At 40.8% G+C, this 26,533-nt stretch overlaps 1 protein-coding gene across 1 annotated transcript in view; it reads left to right on the top strand.

The window, feature by feature from the left end:
- The first annotated feature begins 4,768 nt into the window (after positions 1 to 4,768).
- The window catches only part of TFDP1 (transcription factor Dp-1), a 48,078-nt gene continuing 26,313 nt past the window's right edge, over positions 4,769 to 26,533 (top strand). Inside the window, exons 1-2 of the mRNA XM_054163172.1 lie at positions 4,769 to 4,795; positions 17,422 to 17,488. Coding sequence (XP_054019147.1) covers positions 4,769 to 4,795; positions 17,422 to 17,488 — 94 coding nt within the window. The remainder of the gene's footprint in view (positions 4,796 to 17,421; positions 17,489 to 26,533) is intronic.

Below are 26,533 nucleotides of genomic sequence, written 5' to 3'. Positions count from 1 at the left end.
CAGCAGCGCGGCGGCGGCAGGCGGGGGGTGCTCCCGCTCCGCGCTCCAGGTCCCTGTCTGGGGGCGGCGGCGGGGGATGGAGCCGGCTCTCTCTGCCTTCGGCCGCTCAGGTGCGGGTAGCCCCGGGCCAGCCTGCACTAGCAGGAGGATGGGGAGCATCGGAGCGGCGGAGAGGGTGGAGGTGGGATGGGAGGAGGGGGCGCCGCGGGGTGCTGCCGGCGGCGGGGCGAGGATGAGGGCGAGGTGGACCCCTCCACCACACCCGCCGCCCCTTCCCCCCTATCGCCGTCGGTGCCGCCTGGCGCGTCCCCCCTTCCTCGTGCCCCCGCTGCCTCTGAGGCGATTAGCGCGGCCCCTCGCTGCTGAGGGGAGGCGGCGCGGGGCTTAGGGCTTTGCCCGGGCGGTGAGGCCCTGGTCGGGGGGCGCGGTGGGGGTGGTGGACGGGCACTGGGTGCCCGCGGCGGGGTGGCGACTGCCAGTCCTTGCCTCCTGGTGCAGCGCGGCCCGTCCGCCTGCGAGGACGAGGAGGAGACGGGGGTTGCAAGGCCCCGGGGGGAGCTGGCCCCTGGGGCCTACTTGTGCCTGCTACTGGAAATGGGGAGGGGAGGAGGAGGCCAAAGGAGTGATCTCCTAACCCGCGGCTTCTGCCCGCGCCTAGCTCTCTGGTGTTGCAAGGGGCGCAGCTGGACAGGGACCGGCCCAGCTTGGGCTGCCTGCTACCCCGCCGCGATCGGGTACGTGCTGGGGGAAGGGCGCTCCTGCCAGGGGAGGACTCACCCTCCTGTCGGAAAAGGGAGTGTTTCCCACATGGGAGCGTTGGGGTGGGGGCTTAAGACATGCATGGGTGATGACAGTGAACTTCTTTAAAAACGGTGTTTACAACACTAAATTGTATTTGCTGGTACTCAATTTCTGTTGTAAGAACTTTCCCCTCCTCTCATTTTGGTAGCTGATGTTGTCTTTACTTGCTTTCTAGAAAATAGCATCATTGTCTCTGTGCGGTGCAGACGTCAAGATTTTAAGAAGACTTATTTTTAGCTTGGGTAACATGGCAAAAGATGTAAGTATACTTGTAGTGAAACCATGGATGATAGAATATTTTTGGTTTTGTTAACAAAAGCAAACAAGGTCATACTTCATTATAGTTTTCATTAATGAATATACAAAACTTAACTTTATCTACATTGTATGTCAAGCCTATGCTGTGTATTCCTGTGGAACTAACAGCATAAACAGCCTTCAGATCTCCAGCCATTTTTTCAGAGTAATTACTCTTAAGAATTCACTATGCTCATGAAAACACTTGGGCCGTTGACATTAGGTACGTTCATATTGAGCACTCTATGTGTATTCATACTGAATACCAAAACAACTTGGTTTTGAATTGTGTTGAAAAAACTAAACAGCAAGTACTGTCCAGATAACTGGGTTGTCATTGACTGCTGTTGTTGACTGGCATTGCCTTTGTTGTGTTCAAGGGCATATCATACATTCAAACAAGTGAAGAGGGTTCAGTCTACTTACATGATCATTATTTGCCTCTTGTCTACCAAAAGATGCCAGTTAGTATCAGTAAATACAGACTTTGGGGACTTTCATCGTAGACTTCCATTATCACTGATGTTAAGGTTAGTGGCTTTGATTCTGTAATCTACATCTTGAGCCATACTTGTACTTTACCCATCCAGTACTCATAAAAAAGTAACCAGGTTCTGCCATTAAGATGTAATTGATTGGGATTTCACATTTTTTATTAAAAATTAGACAAGCTAATACTCTATATACAAATTAGAAACTTTCCCCTTAAAAAACACACCTCCAAAACCTAACAGCATACAAGCTGAGGAAAAGTGGTACAGTGCAAATTCTTTAACAGTAGGTTACAATATAATGGAAACTGGTTAGCTTTCAAATTGGAGGAATTGACATGAAGTAGGGCTCGATTTAACAGACTGATCTTTTAGAGAATTTTAGTAGCTCAGAAGCAACTGAAAAATATCTTAATGTGCAGAGAAACAACCAGAAATACGTAGTCACTTAAAACTTGCCTGGAAGAGATAAGGGTGGCCAAGTATGTTACAGATAGCAGAGTTCAGGGAATGAAAGGCTGTGTAAGCGGGAAGAAAATGAAAGAGGAATGTTAGACTAGGAAGTGAAGTAGAAACAGTTCGAAGTAATTGAGATACTAATGTATGTCTGTTTAATAGTAGGTTTTGTGTGAAAGATTGACTAAGCAAAGAAGTTCTACCACCTGGAAACACAGATTAATAGCCTGGAAGGTCTAGGGGAGCAGAATGAGAATAAAGCATCTAAGAAAGAACTTAATTATTTGAAGAGCTAGCTTGTTCTGGAAAAGAGAGTAGTTAAAGGAGTAATAACATACATAATAATAAACTTAAGAAATAAGATACTACAGATAGGGAAACAAGTCGCTTTCACTATCTTTATTACAAGAATTAATAATTGGATTTGGAAAACCAAAAATCTAGATCAGGTTTTAGGTAAAATTTTAACTGTACTTGAGCACTGGAGCAGGGTAGCTAGAAAGGGTATGAGATCTTAATTGAAGGATTGTATAACCTGTTCTTAAAAACCTCTACACGTATTTAATCCTGCCTCAGGGAAGAAAGATGAACTACTTACCTTTTTGCAGACTGTTACATACCCACCATTACATGATGTCTAAAATGTGTAGTGAATGCTGGGAAAACATAAATTTCCAGGTATGGTTACAGGCCCTGTTAGATTTGATTTAATATTAAAAAACAGTGAGGCTTATCGGTATAACACTTTTTAGCTTTTCAGAAGGGAGGAGGCTTATTCCCATATAGTTTGTCAAAAATCCAGCATTTCTTCATAGTCAGTAGTGGAATTGATCATGATAGAGACAGTATCAGTAAGTTTCTGGGTGTTGAGTCTTTGAAGACCCACACTGCTATACATTTAAACATTCTGACAGGGAAATATTCCTGTGATTAACGGCGGGTAGTTCTGCTGTGTCACCTATCAAGTGCACTAACTGACCATGAGATGTTGTGGTGAAGATGGCATAATTGATGAATGCCCCTGCCCCTTCCTTCCCTTTTTCTCAACAGGGTTGAGATGGATAAACTGTGGTAAGGGTTGTGCTGCTAAAATGCCGAGTCTGGGCTTCAGGTGGCATTTATGTGGCTAAGCATGCTTCAGTGTGCTCTATCCTGGGAATGCAGGCTCAGTGTGCATCGCACTCTTATCCTGTACTGCTGGGGCCAGTGCTTGCTCTGGTGGTGGTGAAGCAAGTAGCCCTGCAGAAGAGGAAGGTGTGGAGCCAAGGTGCCACAAGAAAACATGCTCCTACTGAACCCCTCCCACTTGCCACAGGGGAGCAATTCTCCTTAGTTACGTGCTTCCAGATCTTCTGATACGTTCTTATAAAAACTGATTTGTGCAAAAAGTGAAGTACTTCAAAAAGTTTGCAAAATGAGACTTTACTGAAGAACTGAACACATGAATTGAGCCCAATGAAATGTTTTTATAAGGGATTAAATAACTACAGAACTACTGATAAGCTGGCAAGATGAGGCTTATGAGCTATTTGACTCGTCTAAATTCTGTTAAATATTACTTTAAAATGTATGCCTCAAATACTTTACCAATGTACAATGGACAGAAAATAAGCAACAAAGCACTGGTTTTAAAAATTGTATTTATTTTTCAAAAATAGTTTGCTGTCCTTGGCAGTGGTCAGGAAGCTATGAGGTGAGGAAAAACCAAAAAACATTGATATGTAGCAGCTTAAATAAGAGTCTGCAGGTGGAGTTTAAGAGCATAATCACAAGCAGTGTTATAGCTGGGCAATTTGAAAAATAGTAATGGAAGAAGAAATACTACCTTGTGAAGGTTAAAGTGTCGGCGTATATCAGGGGGTTTTGTGTTTTGTTTTGTTTTTAAACTGTTACATAAAAGGTAAATGTAAAGGAGAAAAAAGGAGCAAACTCATTTTGCAGTATAATGGTAATGAGCGTAGCCATTTTTGGGTTTATGTAAATGAGCATTGTGTGGAGCTGAGAAGCAATTCTAACAGTCAGGCAGATTGGCCATGGAATATCGCATACAACTCGGAAGGTCTTGGTTACTAGAAAGGCTATTTTTTGTGTGATTTAAAGAAATAGTGGGAAAAAACCATTTCTGTGGATGAGAAAACACCAGCTGCAGCATCATAAGGTCTTGTATACCTTGGGAGTGGGATCATTTTATTGCTTGGAAGAAGCAAAATGACTAATCAAGATCAGTAGAGTTGGGTACAGTTTGACATTCACATTTTTACTGTATGGGAAATTTTTTGGTCTGAAGCACAGGTAATCATTGCAGGCAGAAGATCTCCAGAAACTCCAGTTTAGCCTGTATTCCTGTTTCTGGTTAATCAGTCATTCTCTAACTCTTTGAGTCTACTGTAGACGCTTCCACTGTTTACAGATGTGGCACCTTCCAGGCAGGAACTGGAGCCAAATGTACACACTGAGGTCCTATGCTGACTTGTGCTGCTTGATGGATTCATGGGATTAATAGTTTGTGGGGTGTACAGTTCCCTTGGTGAAATAGTGACCCGTCTATCCTTGTCATGCTTAAAACAAGGCAGAATGCAGCATCTGAAGAAGAAACAGGAATTAGTGTAGCAAGGAAGTAAATTTGGTAACTTAATTTTTCATTTCCCAGCTCCCAGCATAAGACTGTTAAACAGAGGAGAAGATGCAGGAGTCACTTGCAGGAGCTGGTTTTGTTTGACGGGATGGTCAAATGCATAGTCTTAGAGCAAGTACTGAGGAGACAGGGGCTAGACAAAAGGAGTAAGATTCCTTCTGGTCTCAAAAATTACATATCTCTAAATAGTTAATTATTTGAGTTTTGTACCTTAAATAATAGCAGTTGTTACGGTGTTACGAGTGTTTCAGTTTGGCATGAGTTATTCACAGTTACAAAATAATAATTGTTCATGAAGAACATAACAGTTGAAAATTAATTTGGCATTTCACAAACTTTTAAAACTGACACCACTGTTAGCTTTCAGAATTTCTCAGTCTAAAATTTCTTTCTTGAACCATTTCATAGGTTGCCAACAGTAGCATTGATTTTGGAACCACTTGTTCTAAACTTAGATTTTAAAATACTGTTTACATTATATTTTATTATACTGTCATTTTTTGTTTGAATTTCTTTGGGGGCTTTTTCTCTTAATCCCCACTTTGCATAAAACTTACTGTATCTCCAGTATTTCATGGTACTTCGATTAATCTCATCAAGTAGTAGTTGTGGCCTGTGTTTATTTTGCAAGGAAGCCTTGTGCACATCTGAGGTCACTGTAACAAGTTCTGCTTGCATGAAGTTCAGCACCTGATCTAACATTACTGTTTAAGAGATAAAGGAATGTAGAGATTAACATTTATGGTTTATTTTAATTGAGTATTCAACACACTTGGGTACCTAATCCAATGAATTTATTACACAGTATGAATAAATAATTTGCTCAAATACTATTTAAGACCCCTTGCAGCAAACTAATTTCTTTCCACAACTTTACTGGATAGGTCAGCATTTCTACTAAATGTGGGGAAAAGTAGATCTGTGCTTCTGTATATTTTACCAGAACACCACAAAGGTTGTACTTTTTAATAGCTTCCATATAGTGCTTCTACATCAATCTTGAGCAAGTCTCTGTCATCTGAAAAAGTTATGTTTATGGTGGATGTGGTGGGTTTAGGTTATGTCTTTGAAATTCAGTTACAGATTTCAAGCAGAAAATTAGGAAAAATATAAATAAATCACTGTTGGGTGTAAAAAAGAAAACAAAATATTATTTTAAACAAATTTATTGGGTGAATATCTGGAATAAGATGAGCTCTACCATAACAATTATTCCCTTTTTTCTCTTCTTTTTTGATCTCTGGCTGTTCTTGCTTCACTGAAGAGAAGTAATCTGCATGCTTTGGCTGGCCTTGTCTAAGTCTAACCCACTGCTGCTTTCTCTGCTCCTTTCTCTCTTGGGACGGTGGGGGAATGGCTTCCCTGGTCTCTTGACCCAGGGGAGTTTTTGTGTTGTTTGCTAATTGTAAATATCTGTGTAATATTGTAAATACATTGCATTCCATTGTAGAATGTAGATTTTGCTTGTAAATACAGCTTCATTTGCTTCTAACTGAGTTGGTCTGGCAAAGTTAATGTTGGGGGGGGAAACTTCAACCCACCACAGTGGATTAAAAAATGCCCAATGGATGTAGGAAATGATGTATTTTTGATCTTTTTTACATTATGCACTTTCAGTGCCTAGAAAGTATTGAGAAGTCTTCAAAACCACTTTTTGTACTTTTCTTAAAATCCCAGTGTGTGTTTCTCCTTTTATGTTTATTTTTGGTTACATACTGGGAATTTCAGTGAGGTAGACTAGAGAAGTTAAGTCTTTACTGGCTCTCAGGTGGTTCATGCACCTTTTTTGATATCATTTTAGTTCAGTGACTTCTTGGTAGCTTGATCTATTTCTGCTTGCCTTTAATGAGTTCTTACGTGTTCAGAAGATTACTAACTGAAGATCAAATAATCATGAAATTAGGTCTTCTATAAAGGCATTTTGGTCTGGGATTTTGAACGTTAATTTTTTTCAATGTGCTTTTTAGAAGAAAGCAGAAGAAAAGCGATCTCTAAGCTCTCCTTTTTGTATTCCAAATACACAATAAGAGTTTTCTTTTAAAAATATTTATTTGTATCAGAAAATAGCAACTCTGAAGTTTGTGTAAATAAAATGTTTTCGTGTAGCCTTTAAATGTATTAACTCACTGTGTCATTTAATAGCAGTTGCTCTCTGTAGTGCTACTTAGTAAACACACTGCTCTGACAGCATGCTAAACAAAAATACAGCTTTTAAAAGTTAGGTTACACTAGGGATCACTTACTTCAGTGTTTGTGTTTGCTTGCCTGGATATCATTTCATTGAGATTTATTGTGGCTAATTAGAAGTGGGAGCAAAAATAGGCCAGTATTTGCTAAACATTCTCTGTGTTGAAGTGGTTCTCAGACTGATAGTGGACAACTCGATTTTAAAGGTTAACGGTGGTCCATCCCAAGCCCACAGATGGCTACTTGTCTTATGTTGCATTACATTACATTTGCTAAGTGTCCCAGTATTGCATTAGTGGTTACCCAGACTTGCTTGAAAATTATATTGAGGGCCACTGTAGCTTTATAGTACACTGATAAGAAGGTTGATGAGGCAAATGGTTTCAGAATGAGTCCTGTTTAACATTACTTGTCGATTTCAGCTCTGGCTCAGATGCAGTTGAGCAAACAGCTGTGAAGATTTGATTTGGCTGTAAAAACAGAAGTCTGTTAAGGTCAAAGCTAGAATAGCACGAGGAGATAGTTATGGAAGTGGCTGTTGCTAGTCCCTCTCTGTATATAAGTATTTAGTCTAGAAGGACACAAAACAATGCTTTTTCCTAATCAGTTTATGTAGTAAAGTGGCAAAACAGTGCTTTAGTGATACACAAAGAATCTCATGCTAAATTTTGCTTCATTCTTGCAGCTTTGCAATTAGTTTTGGAGGTGTCAGCTTTCAGTTTTGCAGGGATTGTTTCACTTGGGCTGTTGAATGACTATAAGAAACAATAGAGTATAGTGATTTTTAACTCCTGTGGTGTTTTTGATCTGCACAGTTGCTTAAACTGGACCACAGTTTGACTTATCTTCAAAATGAATTTTTCATTTAATTTTTGCTGGTTTCTAGATGGTGTGCTCTGTTCAGAAAGATCAGCTGAGACACCTAATGATCTTGACATAGTCTGCAATAAGGAGGCATCAGGTGTCATTCTGTGTATACTCAGTGTCCAACTTATGTGCCGTATCAGTGCAGCTCATGTTCAGAACAAAGACTGACAATGCTTAATCAACCTGCATTTAGTTTTTACCTTCATAATTTTGTGTGATCTAGATCTTTAATATCTAGTGCTTTGATGATGCCTTGCTAATTAAGGTGCTGATAATTGAAGTATACTTTTTGGAAAATCATGAAATGGAATCATAGAATTGTTTTAGTTGGAAAAGACCTCCAAGATTGAGCCTTTTTCATCAACCTAAGACCACCATGGCCATTAAACCTGAAGTGTCATGTCCACAAGTTTCTTGAGCACCTATTTCTACCATTTCTGTGCTATAGCTCATTGTAGAGTAATTGACACATACATGAATATTGAAGATGCTGCCATGAACTGAGAATGAGATATGGTCTCTTGTTTTAGAAGGCTACTGAGACACAGTAAAAGGACACATCTGGGAATTTTGCAAGATCAGACTCTACAGCCTGACTTTAAAAGTTCTTTTATGTTATGTTTTACAGTATAGTTCTCACTGACTTCATTTGCAGAACGAAAAGCAGATGTTTTAAATTCAAAAACTTTCTTTGCTTACTTGTAATACTCTGCTTCATATTTTAAGTGCTATTAATTTTTACTAAAAATTAAATTGGTTTTCCCATGTGATGGTTTAACCCACACACATCGACAAAAGCTCAGCTGAACTCAGTCTGGGAAGCAAAATGGAAAGAAGCTGTATTTTACAAGCAATAATGGAATGCAGTGAATATGTACAAAATTACTCAGTGTTTACAATATTATACAAGTATTTACAAAAAGAAAACAGCACAGAAATCCTCCTTGGGCAGGAGGATTCTGCCCCGCCCCCCCCCCCCCCCGCCTCTCCCCGCCCCTTTTCCTCTGGTTAATTTGAAGAAAAGAGAAAGGGAGAGATGTTAGAGGGACTTTTAGTTAGCTCAAAGCATTGTTAAGAAGTTAGTATTGCTTATCTCAAGGATGTAGAGAACTCCTTTGTGAAGCAGACATGCCAGCAGAAAGAGACGGAGTGAGAAAAGAATGTAAGATCCTAAAACTACATCCCACTCATCTGACCAATGAAATTAGTTTAGAATTATCTTTCTTGTTTTCCTTTTTACACCCAACTGTAGATTTGCTTGGAATTTTTTTTAAAGGAACAACCTAAACTGTCACACCATAAAAAAACTTATCCTTCAGTTAACGTTGTAATTAATTCCAGCGGCATGTTTGCTCTGGTACCTGAATGAGATGAGAATCCAATGGTAAAAATAATCTATTATCATGTTAAAAATGGTGGTTTCATAGGGATAGAGATGAAAGAAGAATCAAGGTTGCTTAAGCAGCAGTATTTCTGAGTATAAGCTTGAAGGACAACAAAAAATACTTCTGCAAATATATTAATGGCAAGAGGAGGGGCAAGGACAACCTCCACTCCTCCACTCTTTAGTGGGAATATAGTAACTAAAGATGATGAAAAGGCAGAGGTACTTAACACCTACTTTGCCTCAATTTTTAATAGCAGGATATGTTGTCTTCTGGACAACTGGCCTCCTGAACTGGCAGATGGATTTGGGGAGCAGTATAGTTCCCCTGTAATCTAGGAGGAAGTAGTTAGAGGCCTGCTTAGCTGCTTGGATATCGGCGGCGGAGATTGGATTCAATACAGCTGATCAGTATGATCTAGTATCATTCCTTTATTGTTCCAGTATTGCAGGCCTATGGTGAGAGTATAGCACAGTAAAGTAAAGCATAGAAAGAGAAGGGACAGGAAAGGCAGAAGTGCCTAGCAAGGGAACTGCTACAACTTGTATAAACTCGGAGTGCCTTATTGGCATGGACTCATTGGTTCCCTATGAGTGACCACACATCACGCTATTGTAGATTATTGGTCCAACTACTGATGACACGCGAGGTTTGGTGATGCAGGTGCATGTCCTGTTGTCCCAAGATAACTTGCTGCATTTATAGCTACCAGCGCCTTGTTTTAGTTACATGCTGCAAGACAGCACTGTTTGGTACACTGCTAGCTGGCTCTGCACTTACGCTGAGCATGGCCTACCACCATGTCAGGCTCTAGGCCTGCACTGCCAGATTGCTCACACTGCTTGTCGCTGGCATTGCCACACTTCGATATGTACAAGTCCACAGGACAAGATGGGATCCATCTTAGGGTGCTGAGAGAGCTGGCAGATGAGCTGGTCAAGTCACTCTATGTCATTTTTCAACAGTCCTGGCTCACTGGAGAGGTCCCTGATGACTGGAAGCTGGCCAAGAAGGGCCAGTTGGATAAGCCAGGGAATTACAGAGCTGTCAGCCTGACCTCAGTGCCAGGCAAGATTATGGAACAGGTCATCTTGAGTGCAATCACACAGCACTTACAGGATGGCCAAGGGATCAGGCCCAGCCAGCATGGATTTAGGAAGGGCAGGTCCTGCCTGACCAACCTGATCTCCTACTATGATCAGGTGAGCTGCCTGATGGATGTGGGGAAGGCTGTGGATGTAGTCTACCTGGACTTCAGCAAGGCTTTTGACACCGTCCCCCACAGCAAACTCCTGGCCAAGCTGTCAGCCCATGGCTTGGACAGTAGCTCTCTGTGCTGAAGGGCTGAGCCCAGAGAGTGACGGTGAATGGTGCCACATCCAGCTGGCAGCCAGTCACTAGTGGTGTTCCCCAGGGATCAGTGCTGGGCCCCATCCTGTTCAGTATTTTTATTGATGATCTGGATGAGGGGATTGAGTCCATCATCAATAAGCTTGCAGGTGACACCAAGCTGGGGGCAGGTGTTGATCTGTTAGAGGATAGGAGAGCTCTGCAGAGGGACCTTGACAGGCTGGACAGATGGGCAGAGTCCAATGGCATGAGAATTAACACATCTAAGTACTGGGTTCTGCACATTGGCCACAACAACCCCATGCACTGCTACAGGCTGGGGTCAGAGTGGCTGGAGAGCAGCCAGGCAGAGAGGGACTTGGGGGTACTGGTTGATAGTAGGCTGAACATGAGTCAGCAGTGTGCCCAGGTGGCCAAGAAGGCCAAGGGCATCCTGGCCTGTATCAGGAATAGTGTGGCCAGCAGGAGCAGGGAAGTCATTGTGCCCCTGTACTCAGCACTGGTTAGGCCACACCTTGAGTCCTGTGTCCAGTTCTGGGCCCCTCAGTTTAAGAAGGACATTGAGTTGCTGGAGTGTGTCCAGAGAAGGGCAGCAAAGCTGGGGAGAGGTTCGGAGAGGTGGTGGAGTTATTGAAGTGCCACAAGCCCTTTGAGGTGAGGCTGAGGGAGCTGGGGTTGCTTAGCCTGACAAAGAGGAGGTTCAGGGCAGACCTTACTGCTCTCTACAACTGCCTGAAGGGAGGTTGTAGCCCGGTGGGGGTCAGTCTCTTCTCCCAGGCAACCAGCACCAGAACAAGAGGACACAGTCTCAAGCTGCACCAGGGTGGGTTTAGGCTGGATGTTAAGCTTCATAGAAAGAGTGATTGGCCATTGGAGTGGAGTGGGCTGTCCAGGGAGGTTGGTGGAGTCACCATCACTGGAGGTGTTTAGGAAGAGACTTGATGGGTGCTTGGTGCTATGGTTTACTTGATTAGATAGTGTTGGATGATAGGTTCGACTCGATCTCAAAGGTCTCTTCCAACCTGGTTTATTCCATTCTATTATCCACTTAATAGGTTTGCTGATTTGCCACTGTTAGTTGTTGCTTCTTGATAACTAAAATATGGCAAAAAAGCCTCTACATTGTTAATGAAGTGGCACATAGTAAAACTGCAAGGCATTCATGTGTGGCCTTTACATTTTATTGCCTACTCTTAAACAGTAACATGGCTAGGGATCGTCACTCTGCATGGATCAAGGTAGATGCCGTTTGCACCAAGAGGTCTGGTTGGCTGTTAATAGGCTTTGCAAATGCCTGTTGATAGGCGAGGCATCCTCCTGATACCTTTCACAAATTCTGGGAGGAAATGTACTCTAATGGGAATACTTTGCCTTCCCAATTTTTCCATTTTCTGGTTCTGCCTTTACTGCTTCTTTCCTTCTTAATTTTGAACTCTTCAGTCTGAGTTCCAGCTTATATACAACTGAAAGTGTAATTTAGTATAGACTGTCTTCTCAATTCCCTCATTCTTTGCTTCTCCCAGTATCTGGTCTTGTTCTATTAAAGCTCTTTTAGGTTCTCATCAGTTCTGTTGCCTGCACTTTCTCAATGACTCTCCTTCTCTACTTCATCTGCCATCTTCCTTCTAATTTTCTGGTTGACTTTCTGTCTCTTTCTCAGCTAGTTGCAAAATTGTCTGTTTTTCTGTCTGTCCCATTCCAACTTCCATTCTTTAACCGTTACATTTGGTGCCCGCATCTCTTGTGGTGTTGTCAAATGCAGTCCTGTGCCTCGAATCTTGTGGGTTTAATTTGCTGTTAGCAACTGAAAAGTTCTATTCTGAGAAATACCTTCTGGCAAATATTTTGGTTTCTGTTTATCCTTTATGCCCTTCTTTCAGCTCTTTTTCAGGAAGTGTACTTAAAATGGGAGAGATAGAAGATATATTTCTTTGGCACAAAAGCACCCTTCTGTTCCCCATGTTTACTCATCTGACAGTGATGAGGGGGGACCTTTCCTCTCTGTTTAAACTTTTGTTTAAAAACTTGGTTCAGCCTCACTGTAGTCAAACTTCTTGGTTATGACTTCATAGGATCTTTGTCTTTCAGTCCAAATTCAACCTGTGTCTTTTCTATTTAGTTTAAAGGTTTAGTGAATAATTTTATGCAAGTTTTTATCAAGAAATTGAGTTGCAGGTCTGGAAAGATGTGGAAGAAATGAAACTTCTGTTGTAAGGCTGTTGAGTTTCTACTGCATTACTCCAGAGACCACAAGTACTAGTTTGTAAGATATTAAATTATTCTACAGTTATCTGCAATACAGGACTTTTAAAAAAAAAATAAAAATTAGTAATAGTAAGTGAAATTCTCTGCATTTTTAGCAAATTTTTTTACAGATTAACTTTAATCCCAACAAAAAGATATATTTCCCAATTTACTGACTTTCAGACTGAGGGCACTTGTAATGCTTCTCAGCTTTTACTTGTAAACAAAACAAAAATAGACTTCCCAGTCCATATGACTGCTGATGATCTCATAGCAGCCCAAAACTGAATTTTTTATGTGTTTAGGCCATCAGTTGTTTTATTTTCCTTAGGAGTTCTGAATAATTTGGTGAGATAAAGCCTGGGTGATAGCTGCGGTCTCATCTCCAACACAGCTTCCACTGTTAAAATTACCATATTTGAACAGTGGTCATTAAACTTATTCCTTTGATCTGTGGAAAGAGCTTGAATTACTACAGTTTAGATATTTTGAGTGTCAGAATCTATTTTTAAAAATTGCTGTTGGATTTTACTGTAATGTGGAAAGCATAAAGGATATATTCCTTGATAAGGAGTTTCTTTATGTAGACATAGAGAGGTACATACATAGCCAGTCTGTCTCTCTGAAGAGGAGAGCAAAGCTACGCTGTGAAGCTGCATGCATTTAATAAGCTTTCAGAATTGAATATTGAGCATGATACTATTTCAAGGAGCCCTGGTGTTATCATCAGAGGAAGTAAATTAATTAGAGAATCATGAGAAGAATGTAATGCTGAATATGGAAAAAAATTACATTATCAGGTGAAAAAATAAAGAATTGTTACAACTAGCTTGATAAGGCCTGAAAACTCTGTGTATTTTCCCATCAGAAAATAGAATTTCCTTGATGTCTGTACCTTTCTTGGCAGAAAATTTCTTTTCCATTGGAGAAAATCAGATACTTCTTGCTGATGTGTTTGGTTTTTGTATTTACTTGGGGCTTTCTTTGGAGGGGGTGGTGTGTTTGTTTTATTTGCTTATTTTATGAATCTATGCCTATGATATACCTAATTGGCATTGTTCATCACATTTTCCTCTATTTCCTTTCTTTTGGGTGCTGCAGTATGCTAGGTGGGTTATGGAGGACTCATCCTTATCTCTACTTGAAAAATAGTGGGAATTTCTTCAGAATACACACAGATTTATTTTTTATAGCATTTCCATTTTTTAATAAATATGAAGAAATTTCTTTTAAGTTTTCTCTCATCAGAAGCTTGTAACTGACTAAGGAGAATCAAAAGTAGCAATAAGTATTTGTAACTGTAGGATTAAGTAGTGTATCCAGAAGGGTATACTGAAATTGAGGTAACAGAATTTTTGCTAGAAATCAATTTTCATTATGAATAAGGGCTGCTGGGCTTGCTGTTTGCTGTGGGATTTGGTAGTGTTCTTTCCAAGTAGTTTTCTTGGAGTTTCTCCTAGGCATACTCTTAGGAGAGAGTTGAGTATTTGCTAGCCATTTTAACTGCTAGAATGGAACCTTTAATAAGACACTGATTTCTAAAGGTGGTGGAAATTTAACTGCTGTACACTTGATCAATGTGAATCAGAAGGGAGTGGTTCTTGTTCTCTGTATTTTTGCAAATCTTACTGATTAAACTCAGTGTTTTCCCCACATTTTCTCCAGTTTGTCAGTGACTTAGGTAATTTAAGTCACACAAAAGCATGCTTAAGGGTATATAGGACTGACTTAACCCTGCTAGATTAGATTGTGGGTTTTGGAGTTACATATTGTTTTGGGTAATAGTTGTCACTGTAAATTTTACTTACGTAGAATGAAACTTGAAGTTTGTGAGAGTGTTGTTGTGGTAGTTGGTTGAATACGTAAGGATAAAATGAATAAATAGAAATTATTTATTGGAGATGAAAATAGAAAGGGACCAATAACTAATTGATTATTGACTTGCCTAATGTGCTAATTACTAAAATAATGATTTGCATCTAATACTTGGATTTGAACTACTGAAATATTTAGGTTTGGGTTACTACTATAACGGACCTGTGAACTTGATGCACATTTGCTTTTACATATTAAACTGATGAATGAATTTAATTAAATTTAAATTCATGTACTTCTAAAATGAAAGACATTATAGATGAAAACAGACATTTTCTTGGTGGTTCACTGTTCACAAACTCGATGTATTGAATGTCTTTCCAGTCTCAGTGGTGTGTTTGATTCTCATAGAAAAGAGAATTTGCAGGAATCCTTGCTTACAAACCTTCTCTTTCTGCTGTTAAAGAGAAACTGAACATTTAGAGGAATAAAGAGCTTGCACTTCCTGTGGTTAAACACTCTTGTTGTGTGTGCCTTTAAAATTTTTTTCACAGATCTTGAACAGAAAGTGGTAGAATGTAAATAAATCACTATTGGGTATTAAAAGGAAAATAATGATAGTTCTAAACAATCCCATTGGAAAGGAAATGGACTTAAGCTGGTAATGTAAACAATTTCTCTCTTCTTCCTTCGCTTCTTTGCTCTGGGAGAGATACTAACTCGCTTCTGCTTGATCTTGTCTACATTGTTTTGGCTAAGTCTAACATCCTTCTGTTCCTTTCTCTTGTCCCTTTTGTATACAGGGAGGGAGTAAGGGGAGGAGAAGCTATTAGCTTCCTCTGGTCTTTGACCAGGGGGGTCCTTGTGCTGTTCATTAATTGTAAATACCTGTAAATATTGTAAATACTCTGTATTTTGTACATATTCATTGCATTTCATTGTAGATTTAGTTTTGCTTGTAAATACAAATTTCATTTGCTTCCAACTGAGCTGGTCTGGCAAATGTAATGTTGGGGGTAGAATTTTCAACCCACCACATTGTGAAATTGAGGTAGAATAGGAGTATAATGTAACACACACACCAAAAATTCATCTTCATATGGCACATAGGTTCCACTGCTCTGGGTTGTCATTGTAGTGTTGTTCTAGTAAGGCCTTCGTATGTGATACTGATTTCGTGTTGCTGAATATACCTTTTTTCTTTGATAATGTCTGATAAGTCTGTTGCCCTTCTGATTTATATAGTAAGTGTGGTGAAGAGTTAGACCTATAACAAGCACTGGTGCCTGTAATATGGTGGTAAAACTGTGATTTGTTCAAGTCAACCTTTGAATATAGTATTAATGTTTATAAATACCTGAAGGGTGTGTGTCGAGAAGGGATCAGTCTCTTTTCATTGGTGCCCCATGATAGGAAACTAGAACACAGGAGGGGCTCCACCTTAACATGAGAAAAAAAATATTTACTGTGAGGGTGACAGAGCACTGCAACAGGCTGCCAGGAGAGGTCATAGAGTCTCACCTGGAGGCATTCAAAACCCGCCTAGATGAGTTCCCTAGGTGATCTGCTTTGGCAAGGGTGTTGGACTAGATGATCTCCAAAGGTCCCTTCCAATCTCTACCGCTGTATAACTCTATGAACTCTATGTATCCCTGCTATAGGCAAGATGGAGAACAGGCATTATTTGTTTACTGGTGAGTTGTTAGAGTCTCTTTAAAACAAAGTCATTTAGGAATTTAGGAGAACAGGAGACAAAACTGCTACAGGCTCTTCATTCTACCCATCAGTTCTGCTGTCACCTCACTTAAGTTTCCTTTTGTGCCACCAGGTCCTCATTGCTACCATTACAGGTCATTGCTCTGTGCTTCCCTTAGCAAAATTTCTCTCCTGCTGACTTCCTAGCCTATCCTCAGTGCTCCTTTCCCCACTCCCCTTTAATTTTTGTGACGTTCTCCATCTTTCCTGAGAATGGGAAACTATTGCTGTCATAAACCTGGATAATAACAGCACCACAGCATCCTCTAGTGGCATACTTGGTTTGTTGAACTTCTGACAAAAGCAGGGCTCTTCAGGTAGATTTTTACTGCTGCTGACTGACAGTAAAACACTTAAATGTCTTTTGAAGATTGGCAGTGGCCTGCAAATACTACCTATGCACTAAATGCAACTAGGGACTTTTCAGCCTCTGTAACACCAGAAGCTAAATTATGGTTAATACAAGCATTGATTTTCCTGCTGTTCTTTCTAAATGTATACAGTCTGTGTCCTGTGTTGATTATTTTTTCTCAGAACTGTTTTGTCTGGAAATATCAAGGAATTACTGCATCAAGAGTTTCCTATCCAAAATTTAATAGTATGTTTTTAAATTACTTCTACTGTGAGCTTTCTCAAAGGAAATGTGAATGTAGTCCTATAGCTTTTTCACTTAAGAGCTCTATATTACAATCTTTAAAAGTATAGTGAAAATCTCAAGGTGTTTCTTTACAATGCCTTTTTTCTGATTAAAATGACTTAACATGCTCTCTGCCACCTCTGCTGCTTTTTGCTATAATGTTGTTAACTTCTGTGGTAGGCAGGGTACACAGCAAATGGGGTAGTGACGGGTGTCTGGTTTTAATTAAAAGGATGTTCGGCTGTATGTTAAAATAGTGCATGTGTGCTGTAAGTCCTCAGTTGGAACACAAAACAGAAAAGTAAGTATAACTGATTTTCTGCTTGCTTTTTACAAATACAACATTTCTGAAATCAAGTTATTAACATTTAGCAAATACTATGCTATAAATAGATCTGTGACGAAATGTAACAGCAGAGACTCCTTTGTGTATCTTACGTCTTTAACAACAAAAAGGCTATCTGTGTTTGTGAAGCTAATAAAAGTCACTTTATTTAACAGGCTGGACTCATTGAAGCCAATGGAGAGCTTAAGGTGTTCATAGACCAAAACCTTAGTCCTGGAAAAGGTAAGAACACAATTTTGAGTAAACTAGATTGCTTGGGTTTTTTGCGTTGTTACGGATATTACTGACTTTAAACAGCTTTCTTAGCGCATTTTTTTTTAAAGCTTTTCTTAAGCAATATCTTACTTAATCAGCAAGCAGATTATAGATTTTTCTATGGTTTATAATGGTATTTGAACTGTGTGAAATTCAGTGGTGGTTTGTCATCCCGTGTGTGATATTCTCATTAGTGTAGTTTGCGTTTTAAGTGTAAAGGATGGTCTAAAACATATTTCTGGGAGGGTCTCTGTTTTTGCAAATGGGAGCAATGCAGGAGTGTGAAAGTTTAAAGTGGGTTTTGACAGTTTTTGTCATCGTGAATCCATACAAGTGCAAAGCTGTCTGAAAGATTATTTTGAACAGAACTATTTTGGATTTGAGTGTCTATGGTAGTATAGTGTAATCGAGCAATTTAATAAAACACAGTCTGTGGACTTGGACTTGATACCTAAACTCAAAAACTGAGTGTCTAAATGTTTGAGGAGTTAAGAACTGCACTTCACAATTAACATTGTTCAGGGGGGAAAAAAAGAGATACACCACTGAGTTCCAGTTGCCTGCAGTTCCATACAGCTATGCCATATAACCTCTTCTAGAAGATGATTATGCTATATATGAATATTAGTTTTTTGTCTCCTGTGTTACAGTATCACAGTATCGCTAAGGTTGGAAGAGACCTCAAAGATCATAGAGTCCAACCTGTCACCACAGACCTCAAGACTAGACCATGGCACCAAGTGCCACATCCAATCCCCTCTTGAACACCTCTAGGGATGGCAACTCCATCACCTCCCTGGGCAGGCCATTTCAATGACAAACGACTCGCTCAGTGAAGAACTTTCTCCTCACCTTAAGCCTAAACCTCCCCTGGCGCAGCTTAAGACTGTGTCCCTTTTGTTCTGGTGCTGGTTGCCTGGGAGAAGAGACCAACCCCTTCCTGGCTACAACCACCTTTCTGGCTACAGCCACCTTTCAGGTAGTTGTAGAGAGCAATGAGGCCACCCCTGAGCCTCCTCTTTTCCGGGCTAAACAATCCCAGCTCCCTCAGCCTCTCCTCATAGGGCTTGTGCTCAAGGCCTCTCCCCAGCCTTGTTACCCTTCTCTGGACACGTTCAAGTGTCTCAATGTCCTTCTTAAACTGAGGAGCCCAGAACTGGACACAGCACTCAAGATGTGGCCTAACCAATGCAGAGTACAGGGGCACAATGACCTCCCTGCTCATGCTGGCCACACTATGCTAATGCAGGCCAGGATGCCATTGACCTTCTTGGCCACCTGGGCACACTGCTGGCTCATGTTTAGGCGGGTGTCAATCAGCACCCCCAGGTCCCTCTCTGTTTGGCAGCTCTCCAGCCACTCTGACCCCAGCCTGTAGCTCTGCATGGGGTTGCCGTGGCCAAAGTGCAGCACCCGGCACTTGGCCTTGTTAAATGCCATCCCATTAGACTCTGCCCATCTGTCCAGTCGGTCGAGGTCCCTCTGCAGAGCCTTTCCACCCTCTGACTGACTAACATCTGCTCCCAGCTTGGTGTCATCTGCAAACTTGCTGATGACTGACTCAATCCCCTCATTCAGACCATCAGTGAAGATGTTAAAGAGGATGGGGCCCAGCACTGATCCCTGGGGGACGCCACTGGTGACTGGCCGCCAGCTGGATGTGGCACCATTCACCACCACTCTCTGGGCTCGGCCCTCCAGCCAGTTCCTAACCCAGCACAGAGTGTTGCGGTCCAAGCCTGGAGCTGACAGCTTAGACAGCAGTTTACTGTGGGGGACGGTGTCAAAGGCCTTGCTGAAGTCCAGGTAGACTACATCCACAGGCCTCCCCACGTCCACCAGACGGGTCACCTGATCATAGAAGGAGATCAGGTTGGAGAGGCAGGACCTGCCCTTCCTAAATCCATGTTGGCTGAGCCTGAGCCCTTGGCCATCCTTCAGGTGCGCAGTTATTGCCGCCAGGATAATCTGCTCCATCACTTTCCCTGGCACTGAGGTCAGGCTGACTGGCCTGCAGTTTCTGGGTTCCTCCATCCGACTCTTCTTGTGGATGGGTTCTTATGGGAAATCTGTTTCCATAGTGAGGCAGTAGAACTATTCTCTGATTTCTAGTTAAGGATATTCTTGCCACTTTATATGTTTTGCCAGTGACATTTTTCAGCTTGTTTCCTCCAGGATACTTATTCAACTATTACTTATAAAGAGTAGCTACCTTAGTAGTCTTTAGTTTTAGCCATTTGTTTCCTAGAATCCTCATCAGATGAGCTCTATCCTCTGCATGTTCCTTATCATCACTGTTTAATTGCTTTCATCAAATGGAACGTGAGTCACCAGAGTAGTGTATATGCCTCCAAATGAAGCATCAGCCATATTTGTACAGAGTTGTCATTAATTTCTCTGTGTGTCATGTTTGATTCACAGGCATCTCACAGTAGACTTTGGTGAAATGGCTATTTTGCTTTGGCATTGCTTCCAGATGATGATAATGTGATTTAATCTGGTGTGTGACAGATGTTGTGTTTTGATAGACTGCGTACTGAGTAGGGTGAAATTTATTAGGACACAGTCACCTACTTCTTGTCTCATAAACCTCACTGCTGACAAATCTATTGACTTTATGCATTACAGTAGTACTCTCAGATTAACCTGTAGTCCAGTTCAGGTGAAATCCATTAGTATTATCACTCTAGCCTTTCATACACTGTTTCAGGAAACTCATATTCATTTTCATAGACTGTAGAACTTCTAATTTCTGTCCCCACCAGTTTTTCTAGGTACATCACGTATTTTATTTGCTAGGCTGTCTTTGATATTCACTTGTCTAAAATAGAGATTGTTTTACAAAAAGAGGCTGTAATCCACCTATGACGTATTTTTTTGCTGGAGAGGGCACTAAGAGAGGAGTAACTGACACTCTAACTGGTCTGGGTGTATATTTGTAAGCACAATCACAGCTATACCATTTTCCATCCCCCTGTGAGCAGTAAAACTGACATTTCTGTCAGGGGTAGATACCAGGGATGTTTCACATCCATGGGGGCATCTGTGTCTAGGCTCCCTTACAGTCAGTGGAGAGCTAGTCAAAAGCAGCCTGTGCAGACTAGACAGCAAGAATTTGAAACGTGAATCTTCCTTCATTACATAGTTCTGGAAGTAGAACAGGGCAAAACAGAGGGTATTTCATTGCTTGTAGAATTTCTCAAAGTCAAGTGATCAAAGACTTTATTATAAGCTTACAGCTCCTCCAGTTTGAGAGTCCAGCTCCATTATCAGTGTATGCAATCATTAATAATAGGAGCAAACTAAGCTAACCTCAGTTAATTTCCTCACCTCATTTCTTTTAGGGGAGTTTTGTAAAGTTATGGACAGCAAATAAATTCTTACTGTTGAGAAGAAACAACTGTTTCTCTTGGCTTGGTTGTTTTTTATTTCTTGTCTCTAACTTCTCTGTGTTTTATATGCAGTCATAATCAGAGCTTAAAATATTTTGTTGAAGTATCAGATATGGATCAGAATTTATTCACTAATGTAGTTGCCACTTCTTAAAAAAAATCTAGGGGATTGTGTAGTCTTTGAATGTTAGAATTTTAAATGTAACTGCTATGCACAAAAGTATTATGTGCTTTCTAAAAGTAGCTAGGTGCATTACATGCCATTATATGAAAAATTACAGTCCTGTTCTCTAGCTAAGTTTGCACAAAATTGCTGTTAATTTCACAGTGCAGAGGATTCAGTCCACAGCAACAGATAAAAAACAGAGTGTAATATTTCTGCTGCCCTGTGGAAGGCTATATGCTGTAGTTCTGCGAATGAATTGAAGAGGCTCAGGAAGGAATCTTCCTGTTCTCTGATGGACATAATTTTAAAATCCCCATCATCATGTGGTGGTTTTTATTTGTTTGAATAGAATAGAATAGAATAAACCGGGTTGGAAGAGACCTTCGAGATCATCGTGTCCAACCTATCATCCAACACTACCCAATCAACTAAACCATGCAACCAAGCATCCTGTCAAGCCTTGCCCTGAACACCCCCAGTGACGGCTACCCCACCACCTCCTCAGGCAGCCCATTCCAGTGGGCAATCACTCTTTCTGTATAGAACTTTTTCCTAACATCCAGCCTAAACTTCCCCTGACGCAGCCTGAGACTGTGTCCTCTTGTTCTGGTACTGATTGCCTGGGAGAAGAGACCAACCTCCGCCTCACTACAACCTCCCTTCAGGTAGTTGTAGAGAGCAATAAGGTCACCCCTGAGTCTCCTCTTCTCCAGGCTAAGCAACCCCAGCTCCCTCAATCTCTCCTCATAGGGCTTGTGCTCCAAGCCCCTCACCAACCTTGTTGCCCTTTTCTGGACATGCTCCAGCAAGTCAACCTCCTTCCTAAACTGAGGGGCCCAGAACTGGACACAGTACTCAAGGTGTGGCCTAACCAGTGCAGTGTACAGGGGCAGAATGACCTCCCTGCTCCTGCTGGCCACACTGTTCCTGATGCAGCCATTGGCCCTCCTGGCTGCCTGGGCACACTGCAGGCTCATGTTCAGCCTACCATCAACCAGCACCCCCAGGTCCCTTTCCACCTGACTGCTCTCCAGCCACTCTGACCCCAGCCTGTAGCTCTGCATGGGGTTGTTGTGGCCAATGTGCAGAACCCGGCACTTGGATGTGTTCAATCTCATGCCATTGGACTCTGCCCATCTGTCCAGCCTGTTGAGGTCCCTCTGCAGAGCCTCTCTACCCTCCAGCAGATCAACTCCTGCCCCCAGCTTGGTGTCGTCAGCAAACTTACTGATGATGGACTCAATGCCCTCATCCAGATCATCAATAAAGATGTTAAAGAGCACAGGGCCCAGCACTGATCCTTGGGGCACACCACTGGTGACTGGCTGCCAGCTGGATGTGGCACCATTCACCACCACTCTCTGGGCTCGGCCCTCCAGCCAGTTCCTAACCCATCGCAGTGTGCTCCCATCTAAGCCATGGGCTGACAGCTTGGCCAGGAGTTTGCTGTGGGGGACGGTGTCAAAGGTTTGCTTTTCCCCCTTTGTGTTTGGGGTGGTTGTGTTGTTTGTTGATTTTTTTTATTTATTTTTTTTTAACCTGCTGGGTCATAAGGCCATGCTTGCAAAAAGTTATCAGTGGACTGACACTTCGGTTGTATCAGCCCAGTTTGATCTAAGGCCATATTGATTCCCAAATTGTGTAAAGGTTTTTTTCCTAATATTTTTTTTTTTGCTTGATGAAAATGTGTTTTTGGACAAATACCTTTACTATTTGAGTATTTGCCATTCCTTGGATGAGGAAACTTAAGTGAATAGGGCTTTCAGTATGTTTTGCTCTAGGATGGTTCTGTTGGAAGGACATGATATATGACATTCACATCCTAGTGCAGCTTTGGGTTAAGTTGTTTGTGGTCTGGTAAGGTTCAAGTGGCACAACTTCCCAGATTTGCTCTATAGTGGTTTGATTTGGTACAAGTGCAGCCATGAAAGGTTTGTTACACTTGGTAATCAGGAAGGTGGTGTTCTGCTATAAACCTGTTCAAGTGAGGAGCGACAATATAATGTGCAGAGTGTCTGAGAAGGGAGATGATTGTTTCAGGAAATCCTGAACAGTGGCAGGTGCGGTGACTTTGCTAGTAACTGCTACTGAGTTAACATGCACAGCAAATGGTAATTCAGGGGTCCTCTCGTAGATGAAGTCTAATTAAGACACTTGGGTTCATATATGCTACTTGACCTGTGCTGTTTTATTTACTGTCAACTTCAATTGTGACATTGTGGAGCAACGCAAAATCCCATTTAAAGTAGTTGTAAGTTTCCTTGTCTCATTCTTAAACATCCAATTGCCTTTGCTGTTTTGTTTTTGTTTTTTTTTCTCTAAAGCTGCAGTTGCTGGGAATGTCATGACATGGGGTCCTTTCCTTTGCTTGTTTCTCTTGTGTTCAGGAATGGCTTTTGTAGAAATTGTGCTTCCATTAATCCAAGTAAACCCTGAAATTTTAACTAGAAGCAACATTGATGAATATTGCAATGGTCAAAGGAGGAGGGGGGCAGGGAAGTAATGGCACCCAAATTGTGATTTGTGTCTCTATCCCTTTTCTGTTAATAATGACAAGTATTCTGGGGTTGCTGGTTGACAGCAGCCTGCCCTGGAAGCCAAGAGGGCAAACTGCACTCTGGGGTGCACCAAACACAGCATAACAAGCTGGTGACAGAGGTGATTGTCCTGTTGTATTCAGCATTTGTGCAGCCTCAACCTTGAGTACTGTGTGTGGTTCAGGGCCCTACAGTGTAAGAAGGAGGTGAAGGTCCTTGAATGCTTCCAGAGGAGAGTAACAAAGATGGCTAAAGAATGTAAGTCATTTTCTGAGGAGTGGCTGAGGACTCTGGGCTTGTCTAGTTTGGAGGATAGAGACTGGGGGACTAACCACATTCCCCTCCTTAGGAAGTTGTAGAGAGCAAATGGATTCTCCTTGGAATCCAGTGATAGGACTTACAGGAATTGTTCAAAGCTGGACATGAGAAACCATTTCTTATTGAAAGTGTGCTCAAACCTTGTTAACAGGCTTTCTGGAGAGGTGCTCAGTGCCCCAAGCCTGTCAGTGTTTCAGGCATTTGGACAATGCTCTTAACAATGTGTTTTAACTTTTGGTGAGCCTTGAAGCAGACAGGCAGTTGGGCTAGATTATCACTGTAGGTCCCTTCCTACTGAAAATACTCTATTCTAAATTGCTTTATCAAAGACAGAATGAGAGCAGTTTAGTTGTGGACTAAAATTCCAAAGCAGTTGTTTGCTTCTTTTGCATTCCTTGGTTATGAGGGAAGAATAATCTCATTTGGATATTCTAGTTACTATTTTAGTTTGTTTCCATTCTGGGATTTAAAAAAAAATTAATTTTGCTAATTCCTGACTTCATTTTGATATCCACCTGGCTAATTGCTTAAACCTGAAATTGCTAATTTTCAAGTAGATTGAGTGATAATTATAATCAGAATTAGTTTTGAGCATTAGGAAATACATACATGGGTTAGAAGGATGGAAAGAATTTTTAATAGATGTTGAACCAGTAAAACTTTCTCAAAAGTTTTGTGCTTTCTAAAACTTACTTGGCCATGAATTTTAGAGACTTGGTAATTTTGCTGTTCTGGGAGGCTGCATCTTGAAGAAAATGCCTACATTCTGGTCCTTGCTATATACAAATTAGTGTTGATATTTAGGTCTTGAATAGAACTGTTCTAATCCTGCCCCTTGTTTGTGAAGACATCTGGGTCAAAGAAATTACCTGCTTCAGCTGAGTTCAAGAGAAAAGGTATCTAATGGTATTAAATTAGTGCTCTTAAATCAGTTTTTAAATTACTTATGAAATTTGGATCTTCTGTCGTGCCAGTAGGTGGCATTATTGGTACAGAATCAGAAAATACTTGCAAAAGATGTCTTCAGTTCCTTTCACCTCTTACACTTTAAACTTTTACTTTTTATGAGCATGAAGAACTTCATTGTCATTCTAGATCTGCTATTTTAAAAAAAAAGTTAAATATGTGAATTTTAAAATTTATTTAGACTACTGCATTTCAACACTGCCTAACTGTAAGATTGTCTTGTTAGTTTTATTTATATGGAAAGAAACTTGCAATGTAATGTTTTTGTTAAATTTGTTTGAAAGATCAAACTCCCCGCTTGTTGGTAGTGACTGGAATTGTTCCTCTGCAACAGAAGCAGGGATGTGATTCATTCTTTAGGAATCATATGTGTGTGTGTGTATATATATGATAACATTGATTTTAAAATGCAGCTGAGGTAAATCCAAACAATTATTATTATCTGAAGTTAATTATCTGCAGTCAAGAATTGAGGCCAGGAAATAAAACTTATTGCTGCAAATAGAAATGTTCTTTCTAAAGTCTGAAAAGGCTGAAGGTAGACCACACAGTTTATTTCAACACAGACTTGGAAAGATGGGTTTATAATACCTAAAGTATTATTAATCATATCTAAGGATGTTAAGAATCACCTAAAAGTCTTGAGTTGAGGTAAGAAATTACTGAAGAACTTAGTAGTACTGCACACTAGGGAAGATCAACACTTTCATAAAGTGTTCAGAATTGTTCTGTGAGCATGTTTACTGTCTTAACAGGATGGTGTGTCTTGTTCAATAAGCAGAGGTATTTTTGAGTTGGCATCCAAGTAGAGACAAATCTTCTGTAGAGACATCTTAGAATATGTCTATACTCTCACTTTTTTCTGAAAATGTAACTAGGAATCATAAAATATCTGAGGTGTTTGCAGGAAAGATGTTGAAACTGCAAAACTTCAACTTCACAGGAATGGTATCTGTCTTTTGCAGATCTAAGTACACTCTGTACATATTTTCCCTGTATAGGTGATCTAATAATTTAAAACTAATTGAGTTAATGCTTTTGTGGTAAGGAATGCTTTTCTTTGAAAGTGATGTGGACTTGATAAAAGGCACTTTAAATTGCACCTTTAAACTAGTGTTTTCATTCTAGCTGTGTCTTCAAGATTCTTCTTGCATGTGGAAGAAAGCAAGAGTTCAGGTTCAGTGATTTAGGACATAGATTTGGTGAAGCAAAATTAATAGAAAATACTATAAACAATCTTTGAGGGAATTGCATGACATTTGATTTCTATTCAACTCCATATAGTGTTGATGACACTAGATGAGACAGTTGTCAAGCATTGCTTTGGTCACTATGTTAAAACAGGTTAATTCGTTTGAGACTTCAGGACACAGTTTCCTGCTGTCATGATGCTTTGAGGTAAAAAGAGTTGGAATCTTGCACTGTGAATTCACACAGAAAAAATTGCTTGATAAAGATGTTGAGACAATACTTAGTTGTTCCAGGATGGGTTTGGTTTTTTTTCAGATGTTTCTTTTGTTTACCTCATTCAATGATGGTTGTGTAGAGAAATTGCAGACTTAGCTGGTTGTGTCCTGACTGCCATGCTAGCATTCTGCAGCTTTCTGTAGCTTTGAAATTCTTATTTTTCTGT

Source organism: Dryobates pubescens, chromosome 7 (genome assembly GCF_014839835.1).
Source record: "Dryobates pubescens isolate bDryPub1 chromosome 7, bDryPub1.pri, whole genome shotgun sequence".
NCBI classification, from domain to species: domain Eukaryota; kingdom Metazoa; phylum Chordata; class Aves; order Piciformes; family Picidae; genus Dryobates; species Dryobates pubescens.
Note: the sequence above shows the minus strand (reverse complement) of the source record. Positions and strands in the feature narration are given on the sequence as shown.